Source organism: Equus caballus, chromosome 6 (assembly GCF_041296265.1).
Source record: "Equus caballus isolate H_3958 breed thoroughbred chromosome 6, TB-T2T, whole genome shotgun sequence".
Lineage (NCBI taxonomy): Eukaryota > Metazoa > Chordata > Mammalia > Perissodactyla > Equidae > Equus > Equus caballus.
The window spans coordinates 82,477,537-82,498,656 of record NC_091689.1 but is presented as its reverse complement, the minus strand read 5'-3'; the positions used below and the strand labels follow the sequence as shown (position 1 = coordinate 82,498,656).

The 21,120-nt window shown below is 50.7% G+C and overlaps 2 protein-coding genes and 1 long non-coding RNA gene across 6 annotated transcripts; 1 reads left to right on the top strand and 2 right to left on the bottom strand.

Moving 5' to 3' along the window:
• Window positions 1-2,545: 2,545 nt before the first annotated feature.
• LOC102149928 (keratin, type II cuticular Hb1) lies at window positions 2,546-7,757 on the bottom strand. 4 transcript variants are annotated; one of them, XM_023643603.2, is made up of 5 exons: window positions 7,646-7,757; window positions 6,307-6,432; window positions 4,591-4,811; window positions 3,637-3,668; window positions 2,546-3,071 (listed from the first exon to the last, which is right to left on the bottom strand). In XM_023643603.2, the coding sequence occupies exons 1-5, from the start codon at window positions 7,646-7,648 to the stop codon at window positions 2,872-2,874; spliced, it is 582 nt and encodes a 193-aa protein (XP_023499371.1). In that variant the 5' UTR covers window positions 7,649-7,757; the 3' UTR covers window positions 2,546-2,871. The 4 variants fall into 4 exon arrangements, with proteins under 4 accessions (XP_023499371.1, XP_014596266.2, XP_070127555.1 ...); XM_014740780.3 differs by having other exon boundaries at window positions 2,546-3,056; XM_070271454.1 differs by having other exon boundaries at window positions 4,591-4,769; window positions 7,646-7,750.
• Window positions 7,758-7,793: 36 nt separating this feature from the next.
• Window positions 7,794-15,001, top strand: LOC102147529 (uncharacterized). Its single transcript, XR_290482.4, has 4 exons — window positions 7,794-7,884; window positions 14,248-14,372; window positions 14,473-14,514; window positions 14,834-15,001. It is a non-coding gene; the product is annotated as an uncharacterized lncRNA (long non-coding RNA).
• KRT88 (keratin 88) lies at window positions 14,070-19,979 on the bottom strand. The gene is made up of 9 exons (XM_001494298.5): window positions 19,444-19,979; window positions 18,471-18,679; window positions 17,733-17,793; window positions 17,235-17,330; window positions 16,856-17,020; window positions 16,465-16,590; window positions 15,996-16,216; window positions 15,123-15,154; window positions 14,070-14,569 (listed from the first exon to the last, which is right to left on the bottom strand). The coding sequence occupies exons 1-9, from the start codon at window positions 19,870-19,872 to the stop codon at window positions 14,457-14,459; spliced, it is 1,452 nt and encodes a 483-aa protein (XP_001494348.4). The 5' UTR covers window positions 19,873-19,979; the 3' UTR covers window positions 14,070-14,456.
• Between the last annotated feature and the right edge of the window lie 1,141 nt (window positions 19,980-21,120).

Here is a 21,120-nt window from a genome sequence, read left to right as displayed (position 1 = left end):
CACACTGGGGAGGTGCCCTCTGGCTAGGGGCCCGAGCTCTAGCCCCGGGCTCACCTACCCACCCCCACTGCTTTATGGGCACTCCGGCTCCAGTGGGGCCAGAGGAAGGCCAGTTGGCCTTGGACTTTGTAACGCCTTCTTCGAAGGTAGTCAAAACCCTTGCCCAGAACTCCAGTGAGTGAAACGTTAATTACATTTAGATAGCTCTTATTATGTTTAAGCACTCTGCCTACAGTAATATATTTAATTCTCAAACTGCCCTGTGACGGGTCCCATTCTTACTTTACAGATCAACTGTGGTGCAGAGAGGTTAAGCCAGGAGGAAAAGGAAAAAGGATAAATGAATCTTCACCAGTAAGAGCTGCGGGAGGGCGGGACTGGGGCCCGGAAACAGGGGAAGAGTTGGGCCAAGGTAACAGCAAATGGGGAACAGAATCCGACCTTCCTTCTCAGTCCAGGCGGGCCTGGTTAATACATCGCAGCTGAAACTGCAACAGGAGGATGACAATTAGACTCATCAAGAGACTCCCATGGGGTTTCCATAGGGCGAGACACGTTAATGGTGAAAGAAGAGGGCCGAAGACATCCGAGGACAGGCCAACAGGACCGCAGGGCCCAGCCCCGTTCACCTCTAGGCCTGGAGATGGACGGATGAGCGGTCACTGGCCTCGACGGGCGTCCATCAATGGACTCGAAGTTGCCTCCATCACGTTTAAGTGTATTAAGTGTGAGGCAGGCATGGGGAGCCGACAGAAGGTTCACCCCTTCTGGTCCTCCTCCTGCTGAGAAGCCATGACCGAACGGTGACGACCCTTTCCCTTCAGAAGTCACCCACTCACAAAGTTTGTAAATGGGCTGGTGACTGACTCTCCATAAATGCACCGTAAATAGCAGTTCTCTCCCTCCCCGGGCTGGAATGTGGCCCAGGGCCAGGGGAGCCACTCAGAGAATCTGTCCCCAAACCACAAACATTGCTGGTGGCCCACGTGGCCCTGGCCCAGCAAGAGTCTCAAATCCCACAGCCCTTGGGATCTCCCGGACCGACCTCAGGCTCGGGATTGGGAAAAGGAAAACGTAGGCGGCCAGCCCTGGGTGAGAGCTGCTGCGGAAGGCTCACCATAACCCTCCCGACAACTCCTAGTGGTATTCTCCCTGTGCTTCCCACAAAGTTCCTTCTCTGACATGACCAGCACAGCAGGAGCAGGAAAAACCTGACCTTGAAAATCAGAGAATGTCGTTACCTCCCAGCAAAATGTGGGAACTGGAGCCCGACCGACAAGTCCTACAGAGGGTGGCCCTGCTTTCAGGCAGTGCTAGCATTGGGAGGGTTGGTAAGAATGTTTACACAGTTGCTGTCGCCCAGGATTGATCAAACAGGGCTGATGCGTGAGTCCTGTGGGGCCGTGTCCCCGACCCTTCAAGGTGGGTGGCAGCCTGCCAGCCAAGTTTGGGTCACATTCCTCTTGCATGAGACTGCTCTGTTTACCAGGAAGGGGGCCTTTGGGATACCTGTTCTCCGGGCAGGGACCCAGGAGAACACAGCAGACACCCTGGCTCTAGCATACCTTAAAAGGTAAACCCAGGGCGTCTGGCCAATGATGTACCTTAGCCCCACCCAGGGACATGGAAAGCAGTAGCCATTGTTCCCCGGATGTGTGGATGATGTAATCCTTTGTGCAAGAGAAAAGAATGTGAGCTCTCTGAACCGAGGCTTCTCCAGGGCCTATGTGGCAAGGAAAGAGCCCGGAAACCCAGCCCTTCGCTGGCCATCCCACTCCCCAAACTGGCCTGTCTTCTGCCCCCGAAAGTCCAGTGGCCACGTGAAAACTCAGACCAAACTACGCAATAGCCCTGATAGCAGAGGCAGAGCCAGAATCGCCGTCTGACTCCAAAGCCCACATTTTCCTCCACCATAGCTGGTTAGTAGGTTGTTCCCAGCAAACCATCAGATCACCTTTAAACTAGAACTCGGGCCTTAGCCACCTGACCGTGTTCATCTCCCCCAGCCCCAATCCTGCCAGGGCCATCTCCCCCAGGGCCTGTCCCCAAGTGCCCCTGGCCAGCCGTCCAAGGCTCGTCCTCCTCCGCATCCCACTCTCTTCTCCTGGTCTGTCTCCTTGTGTAGGGCCTGCCTCCCGCCAGGAACGTCTGCCCCAGATGGCCAGGATTAGAGTGTGGTTCACTCACCAAGCGCTCTGACCCTCAGAGGGCTTTCAATAAGTATTTGTAGAGGGAGTAAGTGAATGAATGAATGCAGTTCTCAGCTCCTCTGCCGGGAAGAGCTGACTGCAGACCCCAGACTAGGGGACAAGCAGACCCTCTGCATGAATTAACCCTTCTGTGGCTTTCACGAGGGCCCTCTGATCACATCCCCTCCCCACCTTGGATCCTAGTTCTGTAATATCACCATAAACTGAAGTCATGCGGACCCACACACCATAAGGGGAGGGCGGCTTCTTGGTAGTGTTGTCGCCGCCCCAAGTCTGGCCAGCTTTGTCTTTGCTTCCCAATAGCATAAGGAACCAGGCACAAGCAGGCTGGCGGCTCAGTCCACTGCAGAACTTTTTATTGCAAAGGAGGAGTCCCAGGAAAAGAGGGATGGGGCAGTTCAGAGGGGCAGAGGGCTGGGCGCAGATAAGCCACAAGCCAGGCCTCCCGAGGATCACAGCATCCAGGCGCTCTCCGCCCTGGGGACGGGTCTGTCACCGACCAGGAATCTACATTCCAAGACCTTGCGCTCCAGGATGGGGGACAAAAGGGAGAGGTGAGGGGAGGGCCAGATCCGTGGGAGGGGGCGTCTGAGACACAGGGCCAAGTCTTCGGGAGCAGAAGCGAGGGTTCCTTGACTTCTCCGGGGCGGGGTAAGAGGGCTCAGCATCCGCGGGGGCCGGTGCAGCTGAAGGCCCCGACACAGCCGGGGGAGCCGCAGAGCGCGCAGCCGCCGCCAGGGGCGCTCGTCTCCAGGGAGCCCGCGGCAGGCGGCGGCGGCGGCGGCGGCGGCGGGGGGGCCGCGCCCGCGGCAGAGCCAGGCCCGCAGGTGGGGGCGCTGCCCAGGGCTGAGCGGAGAGCGGCTGTTGGAGAGAGGAAACGCCCTCTTCCCCTCGCCCCGCCCCCATTCAGTCCCAGAAGACAGACAGACTCCTCCCCCGGGGGCAGATGCACTGACCCTCCTCCCCGCCAGGAGACAGACTGCAAACTCGCTAAAGGAATAGACACACAGACCCCTTCCCCCAAGAAACAGACTCAAGAATCCCCCCTCCTTGAAGTCAAACACGCAGATTCTCCCCATCCGAGAATAAAACAGTCTCTTTTACAGGATAAAGCCACAGAACTTCCTCCTACACCCCAGGACAAACAGACAGAACCTCCCCCGACGAAGAACAGACCACAGGACCCCTCCCCCCAACACCTGTGAAAACAAAGAATCATCCCCAAGAGAAGAAATGGCCCCCCACCAAAGGGAGACACCCAGAGGAAGCAGCCCCAAGAAGTGCTGGGTGGTGGGTCCAGGGAAGCCACAAGCCCTTCCCAAGAAGATGCACGCGGGGGGGGGGGGGGGGGGGGGGGGGGGGGGGGGGGGGCGGGGGGCGTCGAGATTTGACACCTCTAACCAAGTCACACCTCTTATTTACTTACTGACACTCCCGGTCCCAAATCCCAGACCAAGCCTGCGGGGAGAAGGAGGAAGCAGTGAGTGCCTCTGACTGCTAGGCAGAATATCCTCCTCCACGACAGAACCCTCCCGGCCCTTGGCAGACCCGCAGAGCTCTCCATCCTGCACCTCCTTACTGCTCTCGGATCCCCACACCTCTTTGAAGTAAAGACTCCTTCTGGACCTTTAAACTCAGTCCTTCCTGCTTTCAATTCAATAACTCTCCCCTCTATTGATGACTTCTTGGAAGAGGGAGAAGGCAACGCATCTACACTTTCTTTGGCCTCAACATCTTGAAAGGAGAGACCATGGTGGGGGGAGGGAGGGGCATTTTAAAGGATACCACAGAGAAGAGAGCTCAATTATCTGAAGAATATCGTTCAAGCCTCAGCCAATCACTTTCTACCTGCGTGTCCTTGAGGTGGTCCTTTACCCTCTGAGACTCAGTTTCCTCATCTGTAAAATGGGGATAGTAGCCCTCCCAGGGTTTTTGTGGGGGTGAGTAAACGTGGGAGGTAATGAATGCAGCATGCCTGTTGCGTGGTGGGCTCCCTCTCCCTCCCCTCCGCCTGGTGTAAGCAGCTGGAGGCTGGGGGGAGAGGGGCAAAGTTGAGAGGAAGGCACTCTACCCTGGGGACCTTACTCCACTGGCTGGGTCTTGGTCCCTGCAGCTGTCTTGATGGACACACTGGCCCCTGCTCTCTGATCCTGGGAGTGAATGACTTTATGAGTCGCCCCATCCCAGGGGCCAAGGGTGCTCACTAGCTGGGACCTTTCCAGAGGGCTGTAAGAGGGTAGGAAAAAACAGGCTCCGGGAGAATGAATCCCTGGATGCCCGGTCTCCCTCTCCCCACCCCTCCCCAGCTGGTGAGGACCCAGGTGGGGACCTCCCTGTGTCCCTGCCTTCCTCGCTGTCCCGGGCACTGCCCAGCCCTCACCGGCTCTCCTCGCCCTCCAGCAGCTTGCGGTAGGTGGCGATCTCGAAGTCCAGGCCCAGCTTGACGATCATCAGCTCCTGGTACTCGCGCAGCTGCCGCACCATGTCCTGCTTGGCCCGCTGCAGGGCGGCCTCCAGCCAGGCCAGCTTGCCCTTGGCGCTGCCGGAGGCACCTTCCTCCTGCAGAGCAGGCGAGTCCTTGGCTGTCTCGAGTTCGCAGGGCTGGGGGCGAAGGGAAGACCATGGACAGAAGGACATCCTTGGCCCCCATGCCCCTCCCCTCAAGGATCCAGACCTTTCTCAGAGGCTGGAGGGCCAAGGAGGCATTAGAGAGCATTGTGAGGAGCGAGCACGCCTGTTCGGAAACGTGGGTTTAAATGTGTACCCCGCTCCCAGGGTGAAGATTTGGGGCCGGACATCTGGGACAGCTGAGAGAAAGCTTTTTACATCCAGTGTGGCGACACTTCTAATGTGAGCTCGGATCAGGAAGCATCAAATTCCCCTTAGCACGTAATGCACTGGGATTACGGTTTCATCAGAGAAACTAACAGGAGGAATATCCTTTCCTCGCAGGAAGCTCTAATGTGTAGTCTCTGGGGAAAATGATAATAATAAGTGCTTGCCTTGGTGAGGAGTGCTTGCTGCTTAGGGACCCGGGGGGGAATGAGCGCAGCTGTGGCTGGTGGGAGACTGAACCACGATGGGCCCACCCACTCACACTTCCGCCCCAGAACCTGAACAGCTTGTCCCTTCTCGAAGTCATTACTTCTGGAGAAGCGAGAGGCCCCCAAATATCCCTCAGTGCCTGAGACACTTGTAACTGCAGAAAGCAAGACAGACCGACAGGGAACAGAACCCTTTCCTTCTGCGGGCTGGAGCGTGGCCAGGGACTGGAGGGAGAGGGCGGCTGAGGAGGGAAGCATTCCTGTGGGAAGCTCCCTCCGAAGACCTAAAGCCTGAGTCGTGAACACAAACATCTGCAGATGCCTGGCTGTGGGCGCCAAATGTTAAATATAATCAACAGTGTCCAGTTCCACAAGGAGAGATACACGCTCCCATTTTCCTGAGACTGCTGGAACCTCTTTCATGTTTTCGGTCTTTCATTTCTTTGCTTTAGATAGAGACAGAGGTTCAGCACCTTTTCTCTTTCAAGGGGATAGTAAACGGCCCAGAACCCTCTGCCTCGGTGTCAAAAGAGGCAATACGGACTGGTGGGGACTGTGGCATACACAGGAGCATATCCTCCTGTGAAGACGACAGAGAAGGTAGAGTCCTCTCTTCTCCAGCCAAATACTACCATGTGGGATCATAGTTTAATAGTGCCAGATCTGCACATTTTTCAAGAGAACCCAAAAAACTGGAGTTCTAGGTAAAATCTTTTAAGTTCTGAAGATGGGCTCAAATTTAATGCTGTGTAAGATAAACAAAACACACAGGCATAAAAATGTACATACACATAAAAAACGATATAGAAACAAGCATACATATTCATCCCTATTTACCCACATGGCAATTACTTACCCACGTGAAATACAGAGTCCTAGGCAATGTAAGCCTGCCAGGCACCTGCAGCCACACTCCTGTTTGCCCAGACACTCACAACGAGAAACTCTGTCCATCGATTCCGAAGGAAGGGGGAGACGTCCAGTCTAGTTGTCACGAACAATGGACACACCCCCCACCATCAGCCCTCTGCCGCCCCTGCTCCCACCCTCACCTGACTCTTGGCGCCGTCCACCTCCACAGTCAGCCGCTGGATAGCCTGGTTGAGTCTGTTCAGCTCCTCCTTGCTGTGCCTCAGGCTCTGCGTGTGTTTCTGCACGGTCGCCTTTATCTCCTCACACTGTGGGGTGGGGGGAGCAGAGTAGGGGGGAGGCTCAGGGAGATGAGGGGAGCAGACAAGGGTGCTCGAATGAGGCAGCTAGGCAGTTCCAGTGCCCACCCATCCGCCTTCCATCACGGGCAGGTCATCTAACTCCTCTGGGCCTCTCTTTTCTCCATCTGTAAAATGGGGATGGTAATCTTCCCCATCCCCAAGGGTGGTTGAGAGAATGAAATGCGCTTGTGTTGTGCCAGTGGTGGGTGCTCCACCAGGCCTGGGGACGCCAGAGGGAGCGTGGAGTCCGGCACAAAGGCAACAAGGCAGAGCAGCAATCTGTTTAATCGAGGCTTCGGACTCAGATCGCACAGGGTTTATCCCAGTAACAGGGTTAGTTAAACTCTAGGAAATCACTTATCCTCCCTTCATCACACAGGATCATCTAAATTAACACAAAAAGCATTTAATAAAATTCAACAATTCCTAATTTTAAAATACTTTTAAAAATCTAAGAGTATGAAGAAACTTCCTTAACTTGATGAATGCTCTTAATCAGTGACGGGGATCCAAATTCTGGATTCTTCCCCAAACCAAAGGCCACTATGGGAAGTGCTGTCCACAGGGACAAAATCAGAGGGCCTTTTCCCTCCCTGCGTCTTGTCCCCACATGCCAGCACATGACCAGCCTGGGCACAATAACTGACACTGGCACAGCCTCATGCTGTCCTGTCATTTACCTCCACCATCTCCTGGGGCCCCACGACCACCTGTGAAATAGGCCAGGTAGGTGTTGCTGCCTCCCTTATGTTTCCCTGGGCAAGCTGATGCTCATGGCATCTGCCGTGCAAAGAACTAAGGACCCAGAGGGACGTGAGTGGCCCTGCTGTTCAACAGCTGAGCCGGACTGCATCTTAAGCCCACGCTTTTTGCTCTACACCCTGAGAGACATAATGTCACACACACACTTCAATGCAGAGAATAGGAACTGCTCATGTCAGCCCAGTGCAAGTTTCTTTCCAAGGCAGACAGCGTGTGGGGCAACGGATATGAACAGACTGCAAAACGTCATCTCCCGCCACTCTCTGCCCTATTCCCACCGCCCACCCTCTCCTGCTCCCATTCCCAGAGGCTGTAGACACAGCAGACAAGCTTGTGCCTGGCTGGGGCCAACAGATCTAGGTGGAGTCCAAGACGCCTCCCCCGCTGTGAGCCCGTCAGCCACGTGGACGAGTCTCACCATGATGAAGGGAGCTGTGGTCTGCTCGACGCCTTCCTTGAGCACCTAAGCCCAGCTGCAGCCCGAGGAGCTCCCAGAATCCTCACCTCTGAGGACCAGGCCTCTCCTTCCTGGGGGCTTTGTGACCTCACCTTGTTACAATTGCAGAGTTCTGACCGTGGGTGGAAGGGGCCCTTCTGTGAACCCAGAAGAGAAAGTGGAGGTCCCTGGGCTGGAATGGGCCTTGAAGGAAGGAGAAGGTAGGGGGAAGACAGGTACTTCAGGTAGGGGAAATGTGTGGAACAGAGGAACTTGGGCTTGTGGAATGGGCAGTGGGGAGCCACAGAAGGTGCTTGAGGAGGTCAGTGGCCTGGTGTGAAATGGAATTTAGGAAGGCCTGTCTGGTAGCATTGTGGAGGGAGAGAACCTGGGCCTGGGGACTCCAGTTCCAAGACTAGGTGGGAAATCTGGGATGATGACTCTGAACTGAGGGAGTATCCAGGGACAGAGAGCTCAAGCTGCTGTCGGCATTTTCTTTTCCTTTTTTACATTTCTCAGACGTGCAAAGAGCATGTAAAACATACATTTGACGACTCAAATAGCAACAGTAATGAAACAAATCCTTGTGTACCCACCAGTACCTTTGAAGCCCCCTGTGGGCTTTCCTGATCACAGCATCCTCCACCCCTGACCCTTTCCAATCTCCAAAGTAACCTCTATGCTGGTTTTTGCGTTAATCGTTTCTTGCTTTTCTTTATCATTTTATCATGTGTGTGTGAATCCCTAAGAAACTCTTTGGTTTTGCCTACCTTTAAGCTCTGTATAAATAGAATTAGACTGTGTGCTTCAATGATGTACTCTTTCCTCAACATTCTGTTTGTGAGATTCATTCTTTCTGGTGCATGTAGCATTCTTTATCTTCAGTGCTGTGTAGTATTCCAATCTATGAATACTTCTCCATTTTCCTATGGGTAGGTATATGCGTGGTTTTTGATTTTTGTTTTTTGGGGTTTTTTGCTGAGGAAGATTCACCCTGAGCTGACATCCACTGGCAATCTTCCTCTTTTTCTATGTGAGCTGCCACCACAGCATGGCCACTGACAGACGAGTGGTGTAGGTCTGTGCCTGGGAATCAATCCCAGGCCACCAAAGTAGAGCACGCTGAACTTAACAACTAGACTGCCCACTGGGGCTGGCCCATACATATGTGTGTTTTTATGTCTGTTATCACAAGTAATGCTGCTTTGAACTTTTTTGTACATAACTGCTGGTGTAGTTTGGCAAGAGGTTCTTCAGGATATGGGCTGTCGAACGTTTTTAACCACAACTCACAAAAGAAATATATTTTATGTCATGAATTGGTACCTACATACATATTCATACAGATGAACTGAAATAAGTTTAATGAACAATTACTCCTGCTGTGTGCAATACACGAGCCCATCACTTTGACACATTCTCTCACTGTCAATTTATGATCTTATGTTTTGGGTTCATTTCGTATAAATAGCACATTGCTTTTATTATTTATTTAATAATATAATGAAAATGAAATACCTGTGAGCCCACTTATTGACACGAGAACCAAAAGATTACTATTAATTTTTATCCACCTGCGCACTCCTTCCCCACCCTGTCCCCTATTTCTCACCTTAGGGGTCACCACTTCCTTGAATGTGTGTCATCATTCTCTTGCTTGTTACTTTTATCACATAAGTGCATATGCCTAAAGATATATTTAGCTTTTCTTGTTTCGTTTTCTTTTTTTATAAAAAAGATGGTACACAGAGACTTGGTTTTTAAAAAAGTATTATGTAATTAGGATTCCTCCACTAAGATTCATAGTATTCTATTGAGTGAATATTCCAGATTTTATGTAATTCTGTTATTGTTTTGTTTTGTTTTTTCTTCTTACAAAGTTGGTGCTATGAACATTTTTCTAAATGTCCCCTGATGCTCTTATATGAGAATTTCTCTTTGATAGACATCCAGGAGTTGAATTTCCGGGCCATAGGATGGTCAAATGTTCAAGGTTACAAGACAAGAATTACTGGCCAAAGTCATTATAATAACAACTTACACTTTGATCGACAGAGTAGAAAAGATTCATATCCTCTCCAATGCATCTGAATTTTCAATAATTATTGGTGTAATCAATCTCATTTTTGGTCTTGCTTTGCATTTTCATGATTAGTATTGAGGCTGAATTATCTCTTTAAATGTTTATTATTCGTATGTATTTCCTTTTCTTCTGCCCATTTTTTCTCTTGAGTTGTTTGCCTTATTCTTATTGGATTATAAGTATTCTTTATATTTCCAGATATTACTACTTTGTCATTTATATGTATCACAAATTTCATCTTCAAATTTATGGCTTGTCTTTTCACTTTATGGAATATTTTGATAAATAAAAGTTCTGAAATTTAATGTAGACTAATTTAATCTTTTCTTTTATATTAAGCGTTCTATGTACCTTGTTTAAAAATCCTTCCATACATCAAGGTCAGGAAGACATTCTCTAATTTTTTCTTCTAAAAAATTTAAAGTTTTGCACTTGACATTTATCATTTTAATTTGCTTGTAACTGACTTTGTGAATAATAAAAGGCAGGAATTCAATTTCATTTTTTTCCATAGGGAAAACCGGTACATAGTCCCTCTGTTGCTACTGATTGATCTGCCATACCACAGCTTTATGTATCAAAGAGATATAGATATAGATTTATAAAGTATATATATATAAAACTTTATGTATTATATATAATTCATTTATATATTTAATATACTTATATTATATATATAGACACACACACACAAGAATAGACAATATATATGTCACTTGAGGGGTTTTCCATTTTGTTCCATTGGTCAATTTATCTGTTCTTGTGTGGATACTACACTGAATTACTATAGCTTTATAACAAGTCATAATCTCTGAAAGGGCAAATACTGACTCATTCTTTTTCATCAGGGCCTTGACTATTCTTGATCTTTGTTCCTCACCATAAATTTTAGAATCAACTTGTTAAGAGTTATGTAAATCCTTGTTTGGAATTTGATGGTAGTTGCATTGATTGTGTAACTCAGTTTAAGGAGAATTGATATCTTTATGAAAGTAAAGCTTCTTATCTATGAACATGATACATCTCTTCATTTAGTTAAATCTGCTTTGTTATCTTTCATTTCCTCTAACATTTTACATAAAGGTTATATTTCTCTAGGTATAGATCTTTCACATGTGTTAGATTTATTTCTAGATGTCTTATAAATTTTTAAATCATTAGTTTACCAACTTTCTTGAGATATAATTTACATACAATAAAATGCACACATTTTAAACGCACAAATCAACAAGTTCTAACAGATGTATGTCCCCATTTAACCACTGCTAAATGAAGATATGAACCTTTCCATCATCTCAGAAAGACCCCTCATGCCCCTTTGCAGTCAATCACCTCACCCCATCCCAGGCAACCACCGTCCTAATTTCCGTCACTGTAGATTAGTATTGCCAGTTCTAGAGCTTCATGTGACTAGGAGTATACAGTAAACTCTTTTGTGTCTGACATTTTTTACTTAGCATAATGTTTTTAACATTCATCCACATTGTTTCATGAGTCATTAGTTCATTCTTTTTTATTGCTGAGTAATATTCCAATGCATGAATACATCTCAGTTTACGTACCCATTCACCAGTTGATAAATAGCTGGATTGTTTCCACTTTGCGGCTATTATGAATAAAGCTCCTATGAAATTCATATACACGTCTCTGTGTGAATCTATTTTCATTGCTTTTGGACAAACATCCAGGAATGGAATTGCTGTGTCATTTGTTAAGTGTATGTTTCACTTTATAAGAAACTGCCAAACTATTTTCCAAGGTGACTATGCCACTTTACACCCCATGAAAATTCCAGCTGCCCCACACATGGTATTGTCAGTCTTTCACATTTTAGCCTCGTGGGTGTTAGATTTTTTTTCCCATTGTGGTTTTAATTTGGATTTCCCTGATGACTAAGAACGACGAGCTACTTCTCGTGAGCTTATTGGCCCTTAATACATCTCCTTTTGTAAAGTGTCTGTTCGAGATCTGAGATTCAGTCTGATGTCGTTTCGTTTCAGCCTGCAGAATCTCCGTCATCCTTTCTTTGTCCCGCGGGTCTGGTGGTGACACATTCAGTCCACTTTTGTGTTTCTGAAATGTCTTTCCTTCACCCTTGTTTTGAAGAGTATTTTTGCTGATTATAAAATTCTGGGTTTACTGTTGTCTGGCCCCTCTTGCTTCTGATAACTGGTAAGCAGTAATTATTATTGCTCCCCTATATGTAATGTACCTTTTTTTTCTGGTTTCTTTCTAGCTTATTTATCTTCAGTTTTCAGGATTTTCACTATGATATGCCTGTGATACCTTTGTATTTATCGTGCTTGGGGCTTTCTGACATCTTAGACTATAAGCTGATGTTTTTCATCAAATGTAGGAAATTGTTCTTTCAACTATTCTTCCACCTCATTCTCACTCTCTCTTTCTTCTGGGATGCTTATTATAGAGAAGTTAGATTCCTTGATAACGTCCTACAGGTCTCTGAGGCTCTGTTATTTTTTACTTCAATATTTTTTCTCTATGGTTTCAATTGGAAAATTTCTATTCTTCTGTCTTCGAGTTCACTGTCACCATCTTCTGATACCTTCAATCTGCCGTTCACCCCATTCATTGAATTGTTCATCTCAGTTACGGCACTTTTCAAGTCTGGAATTTTCATTGTGTTCTTTTTATAGCTTCCATTTCTCTGTTTTCACTCACTAAGATTATATACCCTTTTAGTTCTCCAAACATATAACAGTTTCTGTGAAGTCTTCTTCTGCTCATTCCAACATCTGGGCCATCTTGGGGTCCATTCTTCTTGATTTCTCTTTCATATGTTCCCTTTATTTGTTTCTCTGTGCTACATCCCAGGAAATCTCTTCAGATTTATCTGTCAACTTACTCTCTCTTTAATTGGGCCTAATGTGTTGTTTCACCATCTGTTGGGGTTTTCATATAATTGTTATAGTTTACATTTCTGGAAATTCTATTTGATTCTTTTTCGAGTCAGTCTATTATTTTTAAAAAGCTCTTATTCCTAGCTTATGTATTAGTATTCTTTTATTTTTTTTTTTAACATATGAAACACACCCAGTTTTTTCTGCCTCTGATTAATTCCAGTATCCTCAGTCTTCACAGGGAGGGTTCTGGAGTGGGGTGCTTCTGCTGACTCCCGCTTATGATGGCATCTTTGCTCACGTTTCGCGACCTTTGTTTAATTGTGAGCTTGCATTTGTTGGGACTCTCTCGGAGAATTCCCAGAAGCCTGAGTTTTCATGGCATTCCTCTAGAGAGGATTTGCATTTGCTTTTGCCAGATTTAGGGGGGAAACATCAATCTGGGCTCATTTGAAACTATGTTCTCACCTTGGGTGTTGTAGGTTTTTACCACAGAAAAAAATATGAACTCCAAGCCAAACCTATGTGAGGGCAAACTTGTAGTTCAGAATTATCAGGGAAAACATTTTTCCCTTTACCCAAAGCCAGGGTCAAGAAGGCCCGTTTCCTTCCTCTCCCCTTGCAGAGTCTGTTCCTGCTTCCCCCGGTGCTGGAGACGGCCTCAGTTGTCTGTTAGGGACATGGCATCCACTCTCCCTTTCAGGGGCCTACTCTTGTGCCCCATCCGTGAGCACAGTGGGCTTCCCTCCCACTCTACCAGTGACCGACAGGTGCCCCTGCCATGCCAACCTGCTGCATCCCTTCCCATCCCTCCCTGGAGTCATGCTTTCTTGTTGTTTTTGCCTCTGATGATCTCCCATACCTTCTTGCTATAGTTGATGAATTAAAACATAGTTTTTAAGTATATAATGCAGAATTTTAAGTGACTTATGACAAAGGGTTTTTCAGAGTTCCTAGTCCAACATATTGCAAGAAAAGAAGTTCCTGGTGGCATTTTTCAAAGAAAAAATTGACAAGGTTTGATGACTCATTGGGTGGGGAAAATAGGTTTTAAGCTGGAGATTTCAGGAAGAACTGATAGAAAGAGGGAAAGCTCACAAATGAGCATCAGTAGAGGGGAAAATGATGAGATGTTTTGAAGGCATGTTGAATTCCAAATATCAGGGCAACATTCAAATGGAGATGCCCTTTGGGCAGCTGGGAACCTTGGAGACGAATTCATTCATTCTCGTAACACTGCCCAGCACCTGCTACAAGCCTCTGCCAGACGCTTCCCAGCACTGGAGAATTACCTCGGGGAGCCCTGAGCCCTCAGAGCCCCCTGCTCTACACCCCAAGCCCTGAACACACGATTGAATGGATCGCTGGCATGGCCCTAGCAGCCCCCACCGTGTCGAATGCCCTCCTGGAGATCCCACCCACCCCTCCAGGCCTGAAATAATGGACAGAAAGATTGACAACCATGGCAGGAACTATATGACTTTATTTTAAGCACAGACAGCAAGGAGGAAAAGAAGATTTGGGAAAGGAAGGGACGAGCAAGAGAAAGGGAGGGTGGGGGGCGGAGGGGCTGTCCTCCTCATGGGCTCAGGCAGCCCAGAATCCTCTTACAGAACAGATCCACGTGTCACTCCTCCCAACAGCCTTTCTCAGCCAGAGAAGGCAGGAGTCGAGGGGACTCCCACGCAACGAGAAACAAGAAGCGGACAGCAGGGAAGATGGGTCCACATGAGATCAAGCTATCGCACCCGCCACCAGGCTGCACATGGTCAGGTTGGGCAGAAGGGCCAGTTGGGATCCTCGGGAAGGTGAGAGGGCTGGGGGCTCGGGTGCTCCTCCAAGCCCTGCCAACTTAACACTTCTTATAGCTGCTGCCACAGATTCCCACTCCGCGGGACTTGATGGTGCAGGTACGGGTGGTTGAGAGGTCCCCACATACGACTCCGCCCTGGGAGTTGCTCACACCTGCACAGGGACAATAATGAGAAGTCAGAACCCTCGGTGGGGGTGGGGAGCTGGTCCCAAACAGCCCGCACCTCCAATCAGAACTCCCTCCCTACCAGCCTAGAGCACCCAGGTGGACAGCTCCTGCTCAGCCACATCTCCGAGGACAGACAATGGGAGCTTCCCTGTGGTCTGTCCTCGGGACTTCCATTCTCACTGGAAGGGAGTCCATCTTGTAGTCCATCTCAACCCCTTCTTAATCTACTCTTTTGTAACTGATTTCAGGAAGACCTCCCTGGGGACACCGAGCTGATAAAATACCTGTTTAATCCAGAAAAGTGTTGGACACTTTTCTGGAACATGGACCAGCGTGTTTGAATAGGGAGAAAATAAGACCGGCACCCTGACAGGCCTGGAGTGAGGAATTGTTCCACTCAGGACCTGTCAACCCTCTGTAACTGTGTGGCTGGAAATGAATGGGACCCCCACGCCCTGGGTCTGTCCACCCTCAGAGCTAAGATGTTCTTCCCGCTGTCTAACCTCGGTGTCTCCCTTACGGGCCAGAATTACTCACAGATATTCACAGAGCTGATGCCATCACACAGCCTGATGAGGGAGAGAAAAGGTCAGCATTAGGACCGGGCAGGAGTTCCTGGCAATGATCCCAGGAGTCATGTGGTCACCAGCTCTGAACCCGGTCACCCAAGGAATCACCCAAGTCCCCCCCCCCCAGAAGGTCCGAGGAGAAGGTCTGAGGTCTAGCATCCCCCGTAGCTCAGCATCTCCCCAACTCTATCCCAAAAGAGCACAAGGGGCGGGCTCTCCCAGAATCTGTCTGGGAAGTGGGACCTGCCAAAACGCAGCGGGACGCAGAGATCTCTTCACCTGCCCCCAGGAATTCAACTCCAGCCCACCTCCCCCGCCCCATAGACTGGCTACATGACCTGGAACAATGCAGTCTCCCTGGGCCTCAGGTTGTCCATCTCCCTAATAGAAATATGTCTTTCTTTCTATCTTCCCCTTCTGCTTGAGGTCCCCTTCTATCCTCGCCCCTAACAAGTGGTGTTCTGCAACCAGCTCACAGAGCCTCTTTTGCACATGTCTGGCCAATTCTTCATGAAGTCAGACTGGTAGCTTGAAATCAGCCATGATGGAAGTATTTACACCACTGGAATCAGCAAATACTATGAATCAGAGGGATTTTTTTCCCCCTCAGACATCCAGCAAACCATTGTCCCTAATTAAATCATACAAGAAGACTATTGGAAATCAAGCAGTGGACCTCAATGAAGACTATTCTTTTTAGCCTCTCCCCATGGCAAGGAGGAACCCCGAAAGGGTTCCAAGATGGGAGCAGAAGAAATGGGGGCTGGGAAAGTAATGGGGCAAATAAACGGGTCAGGTCTGCAGGTGAGGCTCTGAGCCCAATCGTGCTGGCTGCACCCACCTCTGCTCCTCGCCCTCCAGCAGGCGCCTATAGGTGGCGATCTCGATGTCCAGGCCCAGCTTAGAGCTCAACACCTCCTGGTACTCCCTGAGCAGGCGGGCCATGTCCTGCTTGGCCTTCTGCAGGGCTTCCTCCAGCCCAGCCAGCTTGCGGCGGGCGTCAGTGAGGGCCACCTCGCCCTGCTGCTCAGCCTGGCTCACAGCCGCCTCCAGCTTGGAGTTCTGGGGACCCAGAAGAGAACAGGGTGGGTTGTGGTCCCTGGGTCTCTCCGTCCATCTCCTGCATGTGTCCAGGCCTCCCACCCAGCTGGGAACACCCCAGGAACAGTCCTCCTGCCCTATCCACTGGGTCTCCCTGAGTGACTACAACCAGGGACCCTACTCATGCACATGGGCTGGGGGATGAATGGTGAGATCCACATGGGGCACACACTGCCTGTGGGACCCGGGTAGCCCCAAACAACCATTACCTGGCTCTTGGCATTATTGATCTCGGTGGTCAGCCTCTGGATCATGCGGTTCAGCTCGTTGATCTCCTCCTTGGTGCGGCGCAGGGTCTCCCCGTGCCGGACCACCGTGGCCTTTATCTCCTCGTACTGGGGGGAGGCAGAGAGACTCCTTGAGGCTTAGGATGGGACATCCCACCATTCAGGACAGCAGAGATGATAGTGCAGGTTGTACAGTGCTCAACCTGTGCAACCAAACATGGCAGCCCTGCCCTACCCCCACAACCTCAGCCCTCTCTGCGCTTTTACTATCATCCCAAAGATCAGAATCCCCAGACAAAAGAAGCCTTTTCTAATATACACCTCACATTCCTCCCACTGCCATGTGTGGAGGCAGTTGTCCTGTGCCACTTACCTTGCCACGGTACCAGGACTCAGCCTCAGCCCGGCTACGGCTGGCAATGTCATCATAGTGAGCCTTGATCTCAGCCAGGATGCTGTCCATGTTCAGTTCCCGGCTGTTGTCCATCTTGACGATGACCGAGGTGTCTGAGATGTGGGCTTGGAGGACGCGGATCTCCTGGGGGACCAACAGCCATTCACATCACATATATCATCCCGAGCCAAGGAGAACAGAGCTCACATCCTTCCTTTACACACATGCACACACACATGTGGAGCCACCATTTCCAAAGCCCTCAGGCCTGCAGACCCCTCTGTCTGTTTGCTCTGGACACAGGCTGGCCTGGGACAGAGAGAGGAGGGTGACCAACGCCCTCCCGGCCGATGCTCACCTCCTCATACAGGGACTTCAGGAAGCTGATCTCCTCCACCAGGCTGTGGGCATTGGCCTCTAGGTCTCCCTTGCGCACGTAGACACCGTTCACCTCCTGGAGACACAGACACACAGGCAGTCCCCAGATGCTGTAGAGGTTTTCCAGGGGACTCCACCTCCCCCAGTCCCACCCTGGAGGAATCCCCAATCCCACTGCCAGCCCGGCAAAGCCAGTCACGGGCACAGACCCAGAAGTTGAGGGTCGGGAAGCTAAGCTCTCCCTCCCACAGTAGCAAAATGCAGCATGTGACTTTGGAAAGTCCCTCCACCTCTCTGGGACTCTCTGTAAAGGCAGATCCAGAGAATTCCTGCCCTATGGACCTCCCAGGGTGTGAGGAGGAAAATGCCCTTCCATCGGGGGAATCAAGTATGAGCTGATGAACTGACGGAGGGAGGACCGCATGCCCCTGGGGCTGCCAGAGTCCCAGGCTGCTGGCCCACAGGCAGACCGACTCACCTGCTTGATTCTGACAAACTCATTCTCTGCCGTGGTCCTCAGGGTGACCTCCTCTTCATACCTCCACAAAAGAAAGGGATTTGGGAAATTATTCGGAGGTCTGGCTAGTAATGGAAGGGAGGAAAGACCACCCCAACCTGACCTGTCATGTCCCTCCCCCGGGATGTCTGAAATACCCCTGTCATCCATGTCCCTCCCCCCAGCTCTGAAACACCTGGCTCACCCATATCCTCAGTAGTACATTTCTCTAACTTATATAAACATTGCTCATTTTAAAGATCTGGGTTTTTCTATTCATCTAATATAATAAGCTGACTGCCCGGGCTTAGATCTGGGAAGGCAGGTGGAATTGGCAACAGGAACCAGCGGGTGGGAACAGTGGGGCAGAGGTGGTGTCATTTCTTTGTACCCCTGGTACCTAGCACAATAATGGAATAGAGTAAGTGCTCAGACCAGGTTTATGGGATGGATGGAAGGATGGATGCATGGATGGATGGATGAATAGGGATGGTCATCCTGAAAAGTTCATAATGCCATGGGGAAGGGCTCATAGCTGCTGTTTTAGCTTCTCTTCTCTTCATGTGTCTTCCCATCACTGCCTTTGAAGCTGATAAAAGCACAGAGCCGGTTCATGAAGAAAGAAGTTTCTAAAGCAAGCGCGGTCAGTGGCCCCCCCCCCCCCGTTGTCGTATCGTGTATCCCCTTCCAAGAGAAGACGCCCGGCCCCACCACACTCACTTCTTCTTGTAGCCCTCCAGCACCTCCTGCACGTGGTTGAGCTCCGAGGCCAACCTCCCGCTGTCGGCCTCCACGCGCTCGGCCTCCCGCCGCAGCGTCTCGATGTAGCCACTGAACAGCGGCTCCAGGTTGCTGTCGCAGCACTTGCGGTTCTGGTAGAACTGCCACTTGGTCTGCAGCAGCTTGTTCTGCTGCTCCAGGAAGCGCACCTGAGGCCCCAAAGAACAGCCATCCAGTTGCCCATAATTCTGGCATCCTGGAGGACCCATCCCCCCCCCCAGCTTCCACGTCAGCCTTTCCCTCCCCTCCCGCCACCCCCCCCCCCCCACACACCAGGGCCTCTCTCTATCATTTGAAATGGTTGCAAGTATTAGTCCAAGTTTCCCATGATCTTGGAGATGTCCAAGCGGAGACATCCTTTCTCATACCCGGGGTCACCATGCCAGGGATCAAAATCCCCTCCCAAATCACAGAGATTTCCCCTAGGACACCTTCTCTGGCTAACTCTCCTGTTGACCCACACCTGTTGGGAGGGAGCATTGCCCAGGAGGCCTCAGCTGGTCCCATGTTCACTATGAGTGTGTGTCTATGTGTGTGTGTCTGTGTGTGAGATCAGGCTGGGAGTTCCAGGCAGCAGGATCATCCCAAAGGATGACCCTGTGGTCCTGCTCCTATCTCTTATGTGTATTTCTTATGCATCTTGTGTGCATGTATGGCCTCCTCTCTCTGACAGGCAGTTCTAAGTCTTGTCCTTGTCTCTCTTTGGGGACCCTGTCAATCTGGACAGAGGTTGTGTTTAATAACAGTTGTATCGAACCAGGAATCCCTGCCCTGTTATCTCTCCATGTCTGTGGCCTGGATGTGCGTCCATCTCTCCATCAGACTGGGAGCTCACCTGGACCCCATCCTCCTGCCTCAGCCTGAGTCCTGAGCATGGGTGGGACTCAGGAAGGGTGTGATCAAGGACACCCACCTTGTCGATGAAGGCAGCAAACTTGTTGTTGAGGCTCTTGATCTGCTCCTTCTCCTTTTGCTTCACACCCTGCGCGTTGGGGTCCATCTCCAGGTTGAGGGGCACCAGGAGGCTCTCATTGACCGACACAGCGGTGATGCTGGGTGCGCTAAGTCCACACAGGCCACCAGAGCGGTATCCGAAGCTGCGGCCGCTGGAGCCAGCCCGGACGCCCCCACAGACGCTGCGGCTGCCAAAGCCGCTGGCAAGGCCGCGGTAGCAGGAGATGCCGCGGTAGGGGGCGGCGGTGATGCAGCAGCGGCCAGGCCGGGGCCCACAGGCCGAGGAGCAGCTGAAGGTGCGGCCAGAGCTGTATCCTTGAGTGGCCACGCAGGAGCTGGACGTGCGGACTCCACTGCAGGAGCTAAAGCGAGCTGATCCACAGGTCATGGTGGCTGTAGGCTGGAGGAGACGAAGGCAGAGGAAGAAGCGGAGGATGCTGTCCTCTCCCCCGCTGCCTGCCCCTTTTATACACCCGGACACCTGGGTCTGCCCGCCTCCCCGTGTGGAGCGGCCGCGTTGTCACCTTTATGGGCTTGGGGAACTTCCCAGTCATTTCTCCTCTCTCCTTGGGTAACATCAGCAAGATGGAGTTTTGGAAAATCCTACACTCAGGCAACACTGAAGCCTCAGCAGCATTTCTTCCACAGCTGAGGGCCCGAGGGCGCCCGAGGGTGAGTCAGGCGAGGCCCGTGCACTCTGCACTTGCTGAGATGATGAAGGTGGGGACGGGAAGCCGGGTTGGGACAAGTTCGTTCAGGTGGTGAGCTAGAATCATAACCTCCGTCTTTCAGTTTGGGCCACAAGATGCGCTGAGAGCAGGGACAAAGGACGGGCCATCTTAGGGGTGAGGGAGGGGGCAGCTTTGAGAGGAAGAGCCTTCCAGGGGCCCCGCAGGCAAGGCCACAGGGACCCACACTTCAGGGCAACCTAGAACCCTTGGCCCTGGGCACAGGCCGAGGGAAAGTGCATCTACACTCACTAAAGCACGGAAATGGCTCCCACACCACCGACACATTATTTGTTCACCCACTTCATGAAGCAGGACCCAGGAGCTTGGTGGCTGTGTGTCACCAGTGTTGGGGGAGGGTTCCAAACATCTGGATTCCTAAAACCCCCAGCCAGCCCATCCACCTCCATCCCTTCCCATGAGCCTGCACGATCCCTCAGCCCCACCCAACACAGAGTCTCTCTCAGCGAGACCATCAGCACAGGGCCACACTCTCCACACAGCCTCTATCAAAGGGCTCCCTGTTGCCTGGGACCCTTTCAGAGGGTCTTCTCCCACAAGGTCTGACCCTGGAGTGAGCAGTGGGACTGGGGGTCCCAGCCAGAGAGCATCCGTGTGAGGAGACCACAGCTCCCAGGCCAGGAACAGCGGGATGGCCCAGGATGGGAGGTGGAAGGGGGGAGCCGGGGGATGGTTACCAGAGCAGGTACCTGGGGTGCCCAGTGAGCAACAGAGGGGAAATAACAACAACGACAACAGTAATAATAGCAGCTGGTATTTATTGAGCACCGACTATGCACCAGGCCTTGTACTAGTGCTTTACACACACACCTCACTACCCTCACCTCGTCCCTGGAAAAGTGTGGTATCTTCATTCTAGATACAAAGGAAACTGAGGCTCAGACAGG